Source organism: Tympanuchus pallidicinctus, unplaced genomic scaffold (genome assembly GCF_026119805.1).
Source record: "Tympanuchus pallidicinctus isolate F22 unplaced genomic scaffold, pur_lepc_1.0 scaffold8, whole genome shotgun sequence".
NCBI classification, from domain to species: domain Eukaryota; kingdom Metazoa; phylum Chordata; class Aves; order Galliformes; family Phasianidae; genus Tympanuchus; species Tympanuchus pallidicinctus.
Window position 1 is genome coordinate 4,279,250 of NW_026294802.1, and position 18,490 is coordinate 4,297,739.

An 18,490-nucleotide genomic window follows, 5' to 3' on the forward strand; every position below is an offset into this window, starting at 1 on the left:
GAGCTGCTCATCCTGGTGTGACAGCCTCTGGACAGATTCAAATTCCTTAACCATGAAACTAGGGCTGCCAGCTGCAGTGCTGATATGTATCTGGCTTAAGATATGTTGTGTCATGCTTGTCTGGCATCTGTGATGGTGGTGCCTGTAGTTGAGAGGCAAAAGAAACTTGGCTAGGCCAGAGAAGCATGGAAGACAGGAGGGTATCCATCCCCACATAAACATCCCAGCTTTTATGGAAGAAGCCATGCAGAATGCACTGTACCTTGCCCACACTGGCCAGCAGCTGGAGACCAGAGGTCTTTTCATCTGAACTCAACCAGAACTCAGCATTGTCATCTGCAGCAATGGCAAACTGAAACTCTCCTGTCAAGAGATGGCAGCAGTAAGTAGGGTTCTGGGGTGAGGACTTGTGCACAGAATGGAGTCTGCTTCTCTAAAATGCTGTCTTTGCCTTCTTTGCTGGTGATACCAGATTAATCCTTTGGATATTAACCATGCTCCTTTCAACCACTCTGAATTCTCAAACTCTGCAGTGATTGAAAACAAAACGTCACTTACAGCTGGTTCCCTATTCATCCTACACTGACTTCACCTGACACCTAATCTGGAAAGCTAAGAAGTCTGTGTCATGTCTCCCTGGCTTTTGCTCTCAGAATAAACATTTCGTGTGAGAAATTATGTTTGGATGAAGGAATATACAGGTGGAGCCATGATGGGAGACAGAGGTTTTTGAGTCTGGCTGTTCCAGTTAGGGTCACAGAGATGGCAGCTGAGGGCCAGGGATGGGTGCATGTTAGTGGGCTGCTCTGGGCAGAAGCACGTAGCTGAGTGATGCAGATGTCAGCTGGTGTCAGACAGCATTCATGAACCTAAGGAGCAGCAGGAACACTAACAATGTTATGTACAGTCCTAGCTGTGCAAGGGGGGGCGGTTGCTCATACCCACATGCACATCATGGAGCAATGCATCCATGACAGCATTGTTTTTCAACCAGCACTTCCAACTGTTTTCTTCTGTGTTTTTTCTTTCTACCCTACAACAGAGGCAGATGTGCTTTATCCATGCCAAGGACACAGCCAGCTGGACTGCCTACGTGAGGGGCCATGCACTAGGGCTAAGAAGGATGTGAGCAGCCCCAGAGCCCATGAACTCTCACCATCAGTGAAAGGATGCAGGTAGCCAAATATCCGGAGACCGTAGTTGGTCCATTTTGGGGACACGGCCAGTTTCTTCAGCACTGTTCTTGTCTGAAGTGGAAGATGATAAAAAAAAAAAATAAAAATTTAGATGGATAGGAACAAGAGAGGAGGAGCAGTTTGCAAAAATCTTACAATGGGTGGACAGAGGGAAGTATGACATTTGTTTTGTGAGGACATGGCATGGCGTGTGACAGATGCAATGGGAAAGAGCAGGAGAGCTGTGAGAGGAACTGAGCAAGGGCTGCTCAGAAGGAAGGGCTGCAAGGGGGATGTTGGAGATGGTGGGAATGGGATGTGACATTTGGTGGGCACTTGAAGGGAAAGCACAGAGCTCCTTCATGCTGTGCCCAAGCTCTGGCAGGCCAGCAAGGGCAAAATGAGCTTCCTCCCAGAGGTTCATTGAACCTTTGTGAAAGCTTCCTGATCTCTCAGGAGCGGGAAGAAAGAGGAGGTGGTGGAAAGGGGTGGAGACAGGATGCCAAGGGAGCAAGGACAGGAACCATGGGACAGACATTGTTGGGTTCTTACTCACATGGGGGTAGAGGGGAAAGTGGAGGTTTCTTCTGAGCTGATCAGTGGAGCTGCCACACCAGTCCTCAAACACATGCAGGTTGGCCTGGCCCTGGAACTGGAGGGCAGAAGAGAGGGACCATGAATTGCTGTGCCCTTCCCATGTTCTTCCCTGTATTCCAGCCTCAGCCATGGCCCCCAGCACCAGAGAGCTTGTGAGAGAGAAGGAAGATGCAGTTGTAGCAGTGCCGTCTAACCAGCTGAGCATTGAGACTGGGCCAGGTGTCATCTGAACAGCACCAGGGAGCTGTGATAATGCTCAGGAGAGCTCAGCTAAATGGCTAGGAGTCACTCACTTTGCTCTGTCACAAAGGTGTTAAATCAGAGACTGGTACCATGAGTCCTGGGGCATGCTGTGGTGTGGCACCAGCTAACAGTGAAACTGCAAGGGTAGGACCCTCTCCAAAAAGATATTTTTCATTTCAGGGCTATTTTCCTGACCCATGGAAGAGGGGACACCCTAAGGAGTGGAGATGACAGATTTCCTCAAACCCTGCCTGCGAGGTGGGGCTCAGGGAAGATGGTGAGGAAAGGCCTGCTCCTCGAGGAACAGACTTTCTTTTGTCATAACCATCCAGAAAGGAAGAGTTGGCTGCCTCCCAGACAGCCCAAGCTCTCTGCATGCAACACTGCTGTCGGATGGTGAAGTTTTCCTTGCAGAGAAAAAATAAGCTGGATACTGTACAGGCAACCTTAGATGGGGAAACACTGAAGAAAGAAATAGGTTGCTTTGGGACTGGGGAGGTTTTCTATAGCTGTCTTGCCTATATAAGGAGCTACAGAGCCCAGCTGAGGTTGGATGAGCAGAGGCTGGAAATGCCTCAGCTGCACCCACATGTCTACAGATGGCAGCAAACTCCTAGTTTTGGCCGGGGAAGCCTTGAGCCGGGCGGAAACAGCGTGGAGGAGCCGGGCCTAGCCACCCTGAGCACTTCTGGCAGAAAAACCATTTCATGGAGTTATTTCTCCCAAGGTAGCAAGTTGGGGTTTTGTTTTGTCATAAATCAGGGCTTGAAGGAAGGACGTGGAGCGGACTTGGCCCAGCACCAGCTTATGTAGTAATGCTCCTTGTGAGCTGTGGGCTTTAGTCATGCACGTGACAATCATCTCTGCCTGCCAGGCAAAACAAATTCACAACTACTGCAGTTCTCGAGTGGTGTCTTGTCAGCCCACTCTCCCTGAAACTGCCAAGGCTTGCCTGATGTCTGAATGTCCCCATGGTCCCTCATTATCGTCTCTCCCCCTCTGCTGATATCCCTCAGCCCAGACTCTGCTCATCGGGCAAAAGCAAAGCAGATGCAATTCCCCAGGAGGAATTACAGAGGGCCCAGGGCAATGGCTGCAGCCAAGAGAAACCTGGGGCTCTGCAGGGAGCTACAACATAAATCAATCACTGCACGTGTGACAAACACTGATTTGAAACCTCACGGCTGGGCAGTCCCATGCACCCAGTTCACATCCAAGGGTCTTATACTGTTTTCTCAGCCAAATCAAACAAAGGCAATAACTTTTCTTGTGGAACATGAACTGAGGTGAAAAAGCCGTGCTGACAGCTAGTTAGGAACCAAGTCTTCTGGCAGTCTGTCCCTTGCTGTTCAGAAGTGACGCTGTTTTCCATCTGAGAAAACCATGTGTATACTTCAGATAGCAGCCTCAGATCTCTATCACATGTGGCACAACACTCCCACACTGTGGGCAGGCTGTGGCTGCACTCCTTCCTGGCAAAGGCAGACCCCAGGAGGTGCTTTCAATGCTCAGAACTGCAAGAGAGCCAAGTTGCCTTTGGCAGGGGGCAACTCAAACACCAAAGCAGATCTGTATTAGGGAACTCCCTAAAGAGTGGCCAGATTTGTTGTTTGCAGAGGAAAACTGGACCAGTGCTTTACTGCAGAGTTCTGGCAGCATTAGGCAGAGGGCAACTTACTTAAAATGAAGGCAGCCATTACTGAGCTCAGTGCTCTGTCAACAGTCAGAGATGGGCCTTCAGACTTCTATGACAGAACCCCAACTTCCAAAGTCTTTACAGAGCCACCAGAGAGAAATTTCTGGCAGGAGCTAACATGATCACTTTGCTTTCCTGTGCTCACAGCAATCAGAAATAATTAACTGGCAAATAACAAGCATTTCTTGCACGTAGCTTCAGAGCCTTTTTTAAGGCAATAGATTTTCTCCTTTGCTACAGCAGCCTACTTTACCTTCTGCTTCCTCTGAAGGGGGAAAAAGAAGAAGGTTATTGACAGATATGTGCTGGCTGCCCAGAGCAGCTCTGGGAGTGAAAACTGAGCTAGGCTTTAATTTTAGGCCTCCAAGAGTCATTGGAGCAGCAGCTGTTTTGAAATCCTATCACCTCTGTCCCTCCAGCTCAACTCATGGCTGTCCACTGAAGCAGCTGAGAAATTCTTCTGCTTGCTATTTGGGTTTCCTCTGGAACATGCAGAAAATAATCTGCCTAGGGCTTTTGTTCCAGATTGCAGCAATAAATGGCACCATCATTCACAATTCACACACAGAGCTTCTGAGAAACATTGATGGACTTTGTAAATTTGTCTTCCCAGCTTGGAAACTATCTGGCCCTGGTTTTCAAGTGGTCTGAAAAGCTAGGACCTAGTAAGTAACGACTTAAGTTTTCCTTCTCCCTTTAAGAACATCTGCTTTGGATATTTTAGATAGATTGACTTGGCCAGAACCAGGAATAGAAGCCAAGAATCTTGGCCATAAACAGGAGCTGGTATTATGTGGTCTGTGCTACGTAACACCACCACAGAGGCACTTTCTGACCCTTGGGTTCCTCCTTCCCAGCCCCACCTCCCAGGTGATCATCTCCTTCCCAATGACACAGTGGCACTTCAAGAACTCAGCTGTGATCCACATGAGCCACATGTCATGCACTGAGGGCACCATCATCACAGCGTGTGTGCATCATGGGCACATCCCTAAGAGCTGATGTCCTCTGAGCACAGCAATGTGGTCACACAGCAAACACTATTGCAGAAGGGAAGGGACAGCTGAAGTGTACTAAGTGCAGGGCTATGAGAGCTGGGACTGACACAGCAGCTTTGTGATGCTGGGCTGCTGGGCCTGCTGCTGAGCCCTACTGCTAAATGAACAGCAGTTTAGAGCCACGGGGTTGTATTAAGAGACACTGGTATTTCCAATTTCTTCTAGTAGGAAGTTTGGATTACCAGCCTTTCCTCAGAAAACATGCACAGATCTAGCTGCAGATGTCCCTGTTCATTGCAGGGCAGTTGGACTAGATCACCTTTAAGGGTCCCTTCTAACTCAAACAATTCTGACTGTACGGTTCTATGATACTATGATCTTTCTTCCTAGCCCAAACCCCATCTTGTCAAGACTGCCCAGCCCATACCAAGCAATACCTCTGCAGCCAGGAGCCCCAGGGAAGAAGGGAGAAGCAGCAGCAGAGCACAACCAGCTGCACTGGAGCAGGACGGAGAAGAGAGGTCTTTCCTAATTTAAGCTTGGTCAGCCCTGGCATAACAGAGGTGTGCAATTCTGGGAATGTGCAGCACCAGGGAGAATAGATGTGGCACAGAGGGCGAGTCTGAGCCAGGGAAGAAAGGCAACATTGTGCTGCAGACTGAAACTCCCGGAGCTGAGTTCATAAGCCTCATCTGTCACCACAGTGCTGCCGCAATCCCTCATCTTGCCTGGGCCAGTGTGGGCAGGGGACATTCAGCAGCCAGCAGCTGGACTTGCTGCAAGCTCTGATGCACTGGCATCAGTTGGGGTCCCTCAAGATGAGTCAGCAAGAGACTCTTGAATTCAAGAGATCTCTTGAATTCTGCTTTCTCCTGCATGCGAATAGAACAGTTTTAGAGATTTCCCACATTGTTCACTTTCCCACTACAATATCCAAAGCTGAAGACTCAAACCACCTATTTCATCTCCTATACTGAAAGAGGAAAATTGAGACCCATTGTTTGGCCATGCTGGCTGCAGCACACCCTGCACACCTGTTAATTATTCACGTTTGTCAGGAATATACCTCTGTTCAAACGAAGCCCAGCTCCGTGACCTCAGGGAGGCGAACCACCTGCTCTCACCTTAGGAATCAGGCTTCAATTAAGTGCTTAGAGATGCTGCCAGGAGGACATAATGGGATCATAGACCTCAGGTAATTAATTCGGGCAAAATTACAGGAAAACCTAATCCCCAGGCCAGGAGAAATTTCAGCTGGTGATTACACAGGCAACAGGCATCTCCACACAGAGCTGTGCCTGCAGATTGCTCTTCATTTCATGCAGATGGCATCAGTGAATCCAGGAAGGGAGTGTGGCAGGGCCAACCAAACCCACTCCCCTGCCTTTACATCCTGGGACTCAAAGGCCCTCTTGCAGCAAGACTGCAAAGGCACACAGTTAACTCATAGTCAATCTGTTGTCCACCAGGACACGTAGGTCTTCTCCTCACAGCTCTTTTCCAGAAGGTCATCCCTGAATCTTACTGATGCACACTGATCCTGTAACACACTTCTGAAAAATCACTGAGAAGTGGAAAACAAAGACAACAGACAAAGCCTCCAAGAAACTGTGGGAATGCCACAGGATGGGGAAGAAGCAGTAAATTCACTGCATCCACCCTGTACACAGCAGCAGCTTCGCTCCTGATTGAGACTCAACATGCCATCACTCATCTAGGAGTCAGCCCCTTCTAATTGGTGCCAGTCCAATCACCAAATGCCCCCTGGCTAGTGTCCCTCTGATTATCAGTAGGCTGCATTTCTCCCTTATCTGAAGAGGAATGATGAGATAAGGGGACAGGAGAGGAAAGAACAAATGAGGTATGAAGAAAACAAAGAGAATGTTTGCCCCAGCCTTCAAGGGTCACCGGAGAAGGTCTCCATTCATCAGGAGTTTCAGTGAAGTGGAGAGATCTCTATGCACAATGTGCAGGGATTGGGTAACAAGCAAATGCCAGAACATGAGCATAGCATGACACCACTGCGTGCCACAGTCAAGTATTTACTTGCTGAATACTTGGCCCTGAATAAACCTCACCTTTCCAGGACAGCAAGCTGCCCACTCTCAGGGAATTATGGAAGGTGCATGGTGCCTCTGTGGCCGGGGAAGATGTCAGATTATCAGGAATCTGGACACTCCTGTCTTTCTGGATGATTACTTGGGTCTGTAAGTGTCATTAAACCAGGAGGGGATGATAGCAAATGAAACAAACGCATTTCCAGGCAAAGGGTCCTTTCTTATTCCCTTCCAATCTCAAAGGTCTCTACCTATGGTTTCCTCATGCAGAATGTTAGAGAAAGGCACCAACCTCTGGCATCCATGGGACAGGGTTGTTCACAGCTGTGTAATTCAATTTATTCCTCCCACTTCTTTGATGCTCTTGGTTCTGAAATACAAGTAGAAGAAAATCAAAGTGACTTGATAAATAGCCAGGCATTAACACCTTCACAAGAAGGTTCAGGTCTTGTTGCAAGAACATGTGACAAAAAGAGCAACTTCCCATAACTTCTTCAAAAGGGATGTTGGCCATTGGAAGCACAGTGGGGTTGGAAATGCTCCTTGGTTTTCTTGACAGCAGATTTCCATAGTGAGCCATTGAGAGGAAGGGATACCAGCACTTTATAATGGCTGCTAGCACAGAGCTAAAACTTACATCATTATCCCTTGAATGTTGTTGCCCGTTCTTGTTTCAAAAGGTACAAGCAACAGTTATTCCAGCACTTCCTTCAGGCAATAGGAACAAGCTGTACTTCACCGGAGGCACTACAACCTCTTTTATGACCTTTCATTTCTGCTTCCATCTCATTCAGTGCTTCCTGTGCCACATAATCAGCCTTCTTCACACCAACGCTACAACTGAGTACATCTAAAATAACTCAACTGACTACAGTGGAGTTATTGTATGCTAGCACTGCTGTGAGTCAGCTCAGATTTTGCTCTGTGGCATGTGCTCTTTTCTGCACAAAGGGAGAACTGCCTGTTGGTACCGACATCCAAAAGGAGAATTTGGCCTCAGAAATATTTAGAAGTTATTCAGAGTGTTCTCACCTGATGTCCCATCTTCTGGGAATAGTAAAACGGGAGGCTTAGGTCCCCAGCTGGGACATTTGGGTCTGCCAGAACCTTAGCCAGTTCCCTCCAGCTTTCATATCCTGCACACAGAGGAAACAGAAAGAGATGTCAGAGTACAGGCTAAAAAAACAAGCTGCAGCATTTACCAGAATAAACTTGTCCCTTGCAGGTCTGAGAGACCTCCAACACTCTGGAACAGTCCAGCAGAGACCAGGAGTTGTTTATGTGAGTTGGAGTTGGTAGACTGACACAAGGAGAAAAAGAGATATTGCCCTTTCTTACTCCATAGCTCTTTCCTCACTAATTTGTTACACTAAGGATTTGTCATTGTTCTAAAACGCATTTCAGAGATTTCATTAATCATCACAGAACTGAGAACTTCTTTGTAGATCCTTCAGATAATCCCATTAGTCAAACAAAAGACCAATTTTTTAAACCACCAACCCCAAAGAAAATAGCATATGATGATAAACAGATTCCTAATTAGTTTAATCATCAAAAGAATATTACTCTGATTATGCAGCTATTTGTACAATAAAAGCTTTTAATCTTTTCCTGAGTGCAATACCAAATGACTGCTAAGACCACACCTGATGGGACATTTGACTGCAGTGCATAAAGTACTAGCAGTGACGCAGTTGAGGATGCCCTTGTTTAAGTGAAGCCAGCTTCCAGGTTCAGATCAGCTGTATTTGACATGACCTCTGCACAATCAACTTGAGACAGGATCTGGTTCTGGTATCAGGTGAAGTAGCAACTCTGAGTACTGAGATGAAAGATCTGCGTCCTCTGTGCTGCTCCAGCAACAGTAGTAGAAGGGATGTGGTCTGAAGGAGCAGCATGTCCCAGTGCTGAGGAACCTCTGCAGTTTCAGCATTGGCAAACCCATCTTTACTGTGCTCACCCAGCCAGCATGGGAGGTGTGTTGTGGCTTCAGTAGCATGCCCCATCAGTTTGCTTTGGAGGAGGCATTTATAAGTGACATGGTTGAGATCAACTCTGTTGAGACCAAGGCAAACCCAAAACAATTTCAGGACCTGGAAGTCACAAATAACCCTTTGACAGATATTGTCTCCAGCTATGCTAAGCTCCTGGCCTGTTACTGAATCTACAAATAAAATCCTTGCAACTTGCTCCCAAATCTGTGTTCTGCCCCCAGATCTGTGTCTGTCTGAGGCAATTAGAAAGCAAGGGCATTGGTCCTGCCTCTATTATGTAGGGAAAAAAATGGAACAATTACTGAAAAGCAAGTGCAGAGACTGTGGGAAATGTGAAAGTAAGCTGTCAGAGATGTAACTCTAGAGGTAAGGCCTGGAAATAACTTGGGCATCCTGCTCTCTCAACACAAGTACTGACTTAGGTGTGTGGTTTTGATTCAGATCCTGTTAGATGCTGTTCAGCCATAAATGTCTGATCTAGGTCTTACCATCACCAGATTCTGATCTGAAGTTATGGGTTTTTGATCTTCTGCATAAGTTTTTTCAGTCAGACATTCTGGGTGAGTAATCTACTGATTAATGCAGCTAAACAAATCTCATACTTCAGAGATTGACTGTCATGGGAAAGAGGAAGAATTTTCTGTGCCCCCTCAAAAAATAACATGTGAGAGCTTCCACCTCACTCAGAGTGATGAGGCAGAAACCACTGTTTCTCAGTGTCCTGCAGCTAAATATAAGGTCCACTTGCAACAGGGCTGGAACAGTCTTTGCAGTTGGCATGAAATTCAGTGCTCACTGCTTGGAAGGTTCATTTCTACTGGGAGAGAGAAGCACACTTTTTTTCAGGGGAGAGAGCTTGCTGGAAGGAGGACACTGGCCAACACAGCCTGACTTTTGGGCTGGTCCACGGCAGTTTGCTCCTGGCCTTGTCTGTGCTCAAGCTCCTGTGCACGACTGGCATGGATCCCACCTCGGATCAAGCACAGAACCTGGCTGGATACAAGTGCCAACAGCTGACATTTCTCTGACCCTTGGGAAAGAGAAGAGAGGGAGGAAATTTGGAATTGTACAAATTTACCTAACACTTGTATCAACCAAAGAGGGAAGAGTAAAACAGCTAGAAATTAGTCTGGAGGTAGCGATTTCCTTGCTGAGTAATTTGTACTTGGTCAGACTAATTTACCAATATGGTATGAAATGAATTTCAGAAAATAATAAGATGAACACCCTCTTTAGAGAAAGTTTGTAGTGCTGCAGTTCTTTGAAAGATCATCTTTTCCCTGGGGATTGCCATGAGACATCCTTGGAAAAGAACCTGGCTTTCCTTGCTAGGAGGAGTGAGGGAGCTACAGAAGTCAGGAAAAGAAATTGAGCTCCCTTCAGTATCCTTCAGCCAGAAGACCTGCTGATGATAACTGCTGCTTGATGGCACTGAGATAGCCTTCTCCCCAGCACAAGGTTCAAGACATTGCCTTGCAAGTATCCTCCTGAGAGCCAGAAAGCAGAGTGTTCTACAGCAGAGTGGCTACATCCACTGCTCTGTCTTGGGAGCAGCAGAGAAGGATGGTCTATGTGGTCTGTGACAGGTTCAGCCCATCCTTGAGCCCTTCATGAACACTGCACTGAAGCCCAACTGTTGGAGCACCTTCTTGATGGCTGTTTAAAGTCAACAAGAAGCTAAAAGAGAAAAATTAGATTGGGAAAAGTTTTTTGTGATAAGAGTAATGAGGCACTGGAGCAGGTTGCCCAGAGAGGTGGTGGATGCCCCATCCCTGGAGACACCCAAGGTCAGGCTGGACGGGGCTCTGAGCGACCTGATCTGCCTGTGGGTGTCCCTGTTCACTGCAGGGGGGTTGGACCGGATGGCCTTCAAGGCCATGACTGACTCAAACGCTTCTATGATTCTATGTCTGGAAAAAAGCAATAGTCAGGATTTTACCTCAGCGAAACACTCAGGTATTAACAGGAGGGAATGCCAGGACTATTAGCTTTGATGGTTTAGCTCCAGAACCTCTACAGAATCGGTTCTGGGTAGGATGGGAAAAGGCAAAAAAAAAAATGTCAAGAATCACAAGCTTAGGAAGAGCTTTTCCTGAAGCAGGTAGATAGCTGAAGAGGTTGGGCCAGGCTCAGCAGTGGTTAGTCTTCCAGACAGACGCACCAGCCAGATCCTGCTTTTCTCTGTTCTGGGCATTTAGCTCCTTAGCTCCCATCACTTCCTGAAGCATGCTGTTGTTTTCCAAAGCTATTATTTCACACCACAAGCCTCCCAGAAGAGCAACTCTGTCACTCTGATTCGGCTTGCCAGAAGAGGCGGCTGGACTCCTACCACCTGCTGCCCCTCCCTGGCTTAAACACCCCCACAGCCACAAAGGACACAGGGCAGTGGTTCACCAAGAGATCACACCATTGGAAAAGCGGGCACATGACTTTCTGCCAGGCCAGGCAAGCTCGCTACTGGCAACCCGGTCTCCCACTGAAATTTTCTTTCCCAAGAAGAAGTTACTGCTCATAACCCTGCCAGTGGTCATCATACAATGTATAAGACCTTGGCTAAGGAATAATGCAAAGCCAGAGCAGTTAATTTGCTGTAATGCTGCAGGAAGATGCTGGCAGCTTGCTATGGTCAGAAGTTACGGCATAGCAGAGATGTAATAAGAGAAAATAAGGTGAAGGTGTTTCTTGCTCTGGGTTGGGTCCCAAGGACCTCTTCTCAGCTGTGCCTTTTCCTGTGCCTAGGCAAAAAGTCAGCAAGGAATCTGCAGGAATTGTAAAGGGTGGTGGGGAGATGTCACCCAACAGCAATGACTCTGCTACAACAATGCACTTGGAGCCTGTCTCAAAAAAGGAGAACAACCAAAAATTTAAAAAAGCAGAAAGTCAAAGCCAGAAATAATATACCAAAGCACCCTGGGAGCTACCAGCCTCAGGCAGGAGCATGGCCAGGGCTGCTCTGTTCAGAGATTAGATCTATCCAGCTGCAACCATACCCTCAGACCCATTCAGTGCAGAATCATCATGAATCTCCAACCCCCCTGCCACATGCAGAGCCAACCTCCACATTTAATGCTAGACCAGGCTGCCCAGGGCCCCATCCAATCTGGCCTTGAAAGCCTCCAGGGACGAGGCATCCATAACCTCTCTGGGCAGCCTGTTCCAGCACCTCACCACTCTCTCTGTAAAGAACTTCCCCCTGACATCCAAACTAAATCTTCCCTCCCTCAACTTAAAACCATTTCCCCTTGTCCTGCTGTTATCTACCCTTGTAAAGAGTTGATTCCCCTCCTGTTTGTAGGACCCTTTTAGGTACTGAAAGGCTGCAATGAGGTCACCCTGCAGCCTTCTTTTCTCCAGGCTGAACAAGCCCAGCTCCCTCAGCCTGTCTTCATAGGGGAGATGCTCCAGCCCGCTGATCATCTTTGTGGCTCTCCTCTGGACCCTCTCCAACAGCTCCCTGTCTTTCTTGTACTGGGGGCTCCACACTTGGATACAGTTCCAAATGGGGCCTCACAAGAGCAGAGTAGAGGGGGACAGTCACCTCCCTGTCCCTGCTGGCCACCCCTCTTCTTATAGAAGTGCCTGCTGTTTCAATCATTCCTGGATTGTATCTGAAAGCCGTGCAAGAGGGAAGTCCCTGACCCTCTCCGGTGATCAGCTTTCCCTCTAAAGGATAAGATTTGATCACTCTACTGTTGTTACTAATCCTTAAACTGCTGCAAATGCTGTTAATGTCCAGATGCAATCATGCCTTACTGTAGCCTGGCTAAGTGATTTCACTTGGCAGCCTCAGGAAGCAGCATGTATATGGGCTGGTTTGCTTAGAAGCACTTTCCTTCTGCTCCAAGATCATCTTCCTCCTCTGCTGCTGTAGAGACAGGGAAAGAAGGAACTGGCAGGTATGAGGCAGGTTTTGTTTTTCATTACTCTCACTGTTCAGTGAACTCCCAGCATAGCATGAGGTTTTAACCCTCTCTTGTTTGAACATATTTCTCCCTTCTCCCCCTGGCTGGATTTTTCCCACTTGCTCTCATTTCAAGGTATATAACTATTAGAGGTCTTTCCCAGTGTCATTTCTGGATGAAAAAACAGGTGGGAGCCATATTCAGTACTTGCAAATACCACCATGAGGTGCCTAGAAAACACAGTACATAGTGACAGGACAAGGGGAAATGATTTTAAACTAACAGAGGGGAAACTCTTTACTCAAAGGGTGGTAAGGCCCTGGCATAGGCTGCCCAGAGAAGCTGTGGGTGCCCCATCTCTGGAGGCATTCGGGGCCAGGTTGGATAGGGCCCTAGGCAGCATGAGCTGCTGGGTGGCAGCCCTGTCCATGGCAGGAGGTTGGAAGTGGATGGACTTTAAAGTTCCTTCCAATCTAAGCCATTCTATGAACACAGAAAATAACTCAGAGCTATTTGCAGTCTCTCACATGCATATACCCCAAGCCTCCTGCCCTGAACATAAACATCACCTCCACCTCTTGCCTCAGCTACTCTCATTCAGTTTACTGCACACTCACAAATGCACACACACAAATGCAGCTGCAGGATGCCAGGGTACATGCAGTGGGGCCATGCACCTGGCCAAGGCAATACTGTGTCACGCTCCAGGGAAGCAGCGTCAGCCTCCTGGCCTACTGCACACGTGTGCATACCACAGCACCAAGGATACAAAGCATAAAGATGAGGTGCAAAATGACTTCCTAAAAACAGAGATGTTGAGCAAGGATGACGTTAAAAAAAAATAAAAAATAAAAAATAAAAACCCACTACCAATGGCTTTTGGCCACAGGATTAAGTGAAGATCAGGTCAGGGAAACTACTAAAAGAAAAACTATCACTCAAATGTAGAGCCAAAAGGAGAGATTCTCTCTGGTTACTTATTTAAGACAGCCTAAGACATAGGCAGTTAACTCCTTGCCCTCAGATCATGATCAGAACAGCACTCCTGGAGTTAAATGGTTCAAGAAGTTATGAAACCAGTTGTTACAGAGGGAGCTGGGCAAACCTTCCCATTTCTGGTTAGCACAGCATTCTGCAAATACAATCACTGACTTGTTTCAGGTATAAATCACAAGTTAGAGACAGCTTTTGCTGCAAAGGAGTAAAGGAATTACTCCTTTGTTCGTCACTGCTCTGTGGAGGTGCCTGGTTTTATTGTCCGTGCGTCTTCTGGCAAGACGATGCAGAACAGTAAGTACAGAAAGGCTGACTGAGGAAAGGGCAGAGTGCTGCCCACAGGAACAAAAGCAGAAACGAGCAGTTGTAACCAGCCAGGGCACTCGTGCAGCCTCACCTCCAGCCTCACCTGCCAGGTTGCTGCTGTTGCCCTTTAGGTATAGGAAGAGTATTCCCTACAGTAAGGAAGGAACTGATCAGCAGCGGCTGGGTCTGGAGGGCAAGGAGTGCAAGGGGTGGCTGAGGGCCCTGGGTTTGCTCAGCGCAGAGCAGAGGAGCTGAGGGGAGGCCTGATGGCGGCTGCAGCTCCTCTGATTTTTGGGTGATCCTGTGTGGAGCTAGGAGTTGGACTCAGTGATGTTTATGAGTCCCTTCCAACTTGGGGCATTCTGTGATTCCATGACTCTAGCATATGTTAGAATGAACTGACTCTGACCATTGCTTCTCTCACTGCCATGCTGAAGGCAGGGGAGGGTCAGGAACCAGCTACTTCCAGTCCACAGGGCAGCCACAGCCAGTAGACAGATGAGGAGCCTGGCTGCGGAGGCACAGCTTTGTCTGCACAGCTTTGTCTGCACAGCTGTAATCCCTGGGCCAGGGTGACACAGCCAGCAGAAGCACTGAGCAATGGAAGGATTCCCCTCCTGCCCATCTTCACCTCTCTGATCAGGCAATGAATCTCTCTCACCTTCCTTTCTTCTGCCTCTACAAAATTGCACTAAGCAGTCATGAAGGATTAGATCTGGGGAGAGAGATCGAGGCTACCTAGAACTTCAGGGAAAGGAGGTGAAATACACCTGCATGAGGCCTGAGAAGAACAGCATCTACTGCTGATGTTAGGAACAATACACAATACAAACAGTACAATAGGCTGTTTCTGCCACTGCTAATCTCTACAGCAAAGGGGTGAAGTCCTTTCTATTCTGCTACTTTGTGGCATTAATCTAGGGGTCATCTTAACCACATAAAACACATGTAGAGACTTCCAGATAATAAAAATTTGTTATCAACATTATGCCCATGATAGCGGCGCAGTTAAAATCATAAACTGCTGGCAAGCTCCAGGCACGTGGCAGCTGTCCTGCTGCACCGCGAGACGCCTGCTGCACAGGCTGACTTTGTCAGATAGTGCTGTCAAAAGTCAACAGACTTTCACTTTTTATATTGTTCATGTACCGCAACTGATTTCTCAAAGTAGCCCAGCCTGTGTTAAAAAGAGCAGCTCCCAGGAATACGGAGATTAAGGGTATTTGAGTAATTCACATCACAGCATTGTACTTCCTGAGAAGAGCTTTTGCCGGGCATTGTTTTTAAAATGTAGGATTTGCTTCAGAACTGGTTACTGATGGAGATCAACATGTTTGCTTAGCTTGAGCAACAGTAGTTGGCAGTTGCTGGGCAGAAAAAAACCGGATGAGGTTTAACAAAAGCAAGTGTAGAGTCTTGCATATGGGGAGGAATAATTCCATGCACCAGTACAGGTTGGGGAACGACCTGCTGGAGGGGAGCTCTGCGGAAAGGGACCTGGGTGTCCTGGTGGATGACAGGTTGGCCATGAGCCAGCAGTGTGCCCTTGTGGCCAAAAAGGCCAATGGCTTACTGGGGTGCATTAAAAAGAGCATGTCCAGCAGGTCAAAGGAGGTGATCCTCCCCCTCTACTCTGCCCTGGTAAGACCTCATCTGGAGTACTGCGTCCAGTTCTGGGCTCCCCAGTACAAAAAAGACAAGGATCTCTTGGAAAGAGTCCAGTGGAGGGCCACGAAGATGGTGAAGGGCCTGGAGCATCTCTCCTATGAGGAAAGGCTGAGTGAACTGGGTCTGTTCAGCCTTGAGAAAAGGAGACTGAGAGGGGACCTGATCCAGGTCTATAAATATCTGAGGTGTGGGGGGCAGAATGGCGAGGCCAGACTGTTTTCAGTGGTGAGTGGAGACAGGACAAGGGGAAACGGCTGGAAACTGCAGCATAGGAAGTTCTGCACAAATGTGCACAAGAACTTCTTTACAGTGAGGTGACGGAGCACTGGAACAGGCTGCCCAGGGAGGTGGTGGAGTCTCCTTCTCTGGAGATGTTCAAGACCTGCCTGGATGCCGACCAGTGCGACCTGCTGTAGGGAACCTGCTTTGGCAGGGGGGTTGGACTCGATCTCTGGAGGTCCCTTCCAACCCCTACAATTCTGTGATTCTGTGATTCTGTGCTTGTGAAAACGAGAAGGTTCACAGAAGGGCATAACTTTAGGCATTTTCATATAAGTCTAAGGCTTTATCCTTATTCCTCCTTTTAAGATCAAACTAATTTTATGCTATGTGGTCTCCATTTTGAAACAAGAATACCTTTAATCCTGGAACATCTACATGGGTTTCTACCAACTTGCTCCCAGTGACCACATCCTCAACTGCTGACTCACACTCTGCAGCTCTGCACACAGTCTGTCTTCTTTTACAAAAACAATAATTTAAAAAAACCCTCTCTGGCCCTTAGGGGGACTGGCATGAAAAGCAGATGTTCCACCTGGTTACAATTAGTGCAAGTGCAAATCCTGGCACTCTCCCCTTCGTCTGCAGGCTCTGGTGAAGCCATGCCCATAAAGACTAGAGACACAAGAGGCAACAAAGTCTGGTTCTACTGTCATAGCAAGTTAATTAAAGCTAGCGTTTGCCTCCATATATATTACCAACTCAATGAGGCAAATTATATTCATGTCACCCGGAGACAGAACTGGGAGGCTTTCTGCCTACTTTCAGTGCAGCATTGTCATTTGCAGCAGTAAGGATTTCTTGCAAAAAGAAGCACATTTCTGAGCGCTTTCAGCCATCAATGGATTTGGTATTTTGATATTCCAAGTGTCTGAATAAATGCACTGAAGAAGAAGCAACGTATGTATGAAGTTTCCCTCCCCTGAGCATGGGGAGGTACCTGCAAAAATAAAGAAAAGGGCAAGTCTACACTTAGCCATTTTTGCCATCTGTTTTTCTTTTCACAACATGGCTGTGCCCAGGAAAGTTCAACAAAGTAATTCCTACAGCTTTCAGAAAGCTTTAAGTACATTTTTCCAAGCTGATCCAAACACCACAGAGCATTAAGACCTCTCAAAGGGCTTTCCAAGGTTTTTTTTTTAATAGAGAACCTGCCTAGAATGCAAAACTGGATGTCAACTGTGCAGGAATCCTTTAAGTCAACCTTAATTTTTTTAGAGTATGTAGCTAACCCATGACTTTTTCTATCCTGGCTGAGGACTTTCCTAGTGACTCAACAGATTGTTGCTTCCATGTAGATGCAGCATTCCCAAAATAGCCACTTGCAGCTTGATTTCCAGTCAAGATCTGTGAAACTTCATGCTGTAGAAAATGTTGTGCACTACTATATTATATAATTATATACCTATTTATTTCTCTGTTACTGTTTATATTTGCCCAAAACTGCTGTAGCCATTTTCTTCCTGGTTCACTTGAAGACTCAATTCCACTTAAGTGTGTTACTTCTGTGACCTCTGTGGGCACTGCTACAGAACTATTGCTCTACACAACCTAATTTAGAAGCGACTGGAGGCAGTCACCTCTAAGGCAGGGGATGAGAGTAAAGGAAAAGAGGACTAAAGATAAGGAACAAGCCGGACAAACATCCACCAGGAATGCTGCAGGTAGGGCTGATGTGACCTTAGGACAAGGAAGTGAGCTAAAGTGGCCTTCCTGAAGGCCATTCCAGAAATTCTTAAATAATAATTTGCTTGTTTTTATTTGCCTACACCATTGAGGGTATCTGAATGACTGGTCTTCCCAGTGCTCTGCGTGGGACAGCCTGCCCTAACACCAAACAAAGCTCTGATGACAGAGGGACCTCTCAGTGTGAGACAAGTGTGGGACAATATAACATTTATGGGGCAGCTATGCTAAGTAGGAAACAAAAGCAGGCATATTGGTGAACATTAAACTCAGAGAAATAGGACCATATATTCAAACTAGACACCATTTCATGTGGACGAAAGGGAGAGAACCGTACCTCGAGCATGTGGGAGTGGGAAGAGCCTGTAACAATAAGGGGACCCAGGAACACAGCCAACACGGAGTACAAAACATTTCTCACAAGACCATTTGGAAAAGCCTGCTATGACAGCACTGAGACTGGGCTACCAGGCCTCAAAAATACAGCCACCCACAGCAGGAGAGTCAGCTTCCAGTGCTGAAACATAAGCAGAATACGAAGCATCCCATCAGGCAAAATGGGAACCATTCTACAGAAAAAGCAAGAATACAGTTAGAAGATTAGGAAACATAGCATAGAGCAAGACTTATTTTCTGCAATAATGCCTAATTTCATTCTCATGTTAACAGGAAACAAGTCATCTAAATAAAGAGAAACTGATAGAGCAGAGGTTGATGTAAGTTTTGGTATTGACTTCTAGGTACACTGGATTAGAGACTATTTGGTGCTTGAATTTTGAGTGAGCTGAAGTTCTTCTGTTAACAGGTTTTAGATGAAGCTCTAGAACTACTCCAAAAATCTCTGGAACTTGGATACAATCCCTGTCGGCAAGCTTACGTCCTTGATTCTGACC

The 18,490-nt window shown here is 47.1% G+C and overlaps 1 protein-coding gene across 1 annotated transcript in view; it reads right to left on the reverse strand.

Moving 5' to 3' along the window:
* B4GALNT3 (beta-1,4-N-acetyl-galactosaminyltransferase 3) overlaps window positions 1–18,490 on the reverse strand; it is a 61,008-nt gene that overhangs the window by 16,719 nt on the left and 25,799 nt on the right. The window contains exons 2-6 of the mRNA XM_052667573.1: window positions 7,799–7,902; window positions 7,059–7,136; window positions 1,732–1,827; window positions 1,157–1,247; window positions 263–363 (exon numbers count right to left, since the gene is read on the reverse strand). Coding sequence (XP_052523533.1) covers window positions 263–363; window positions 1,157–1,247; window positions 1,732–1,827; window positions 7,059–7,136; window positions 7,799–7,902 — 470 coding nt within the window. The remainder of the gene's footprint in view (window positions 1–262; window positions 364–1,156; window positions 1,248–1,731; window positions 1,828–7,058; window positions 7,137–7,798; window positions 7,903–18,490) is intronic.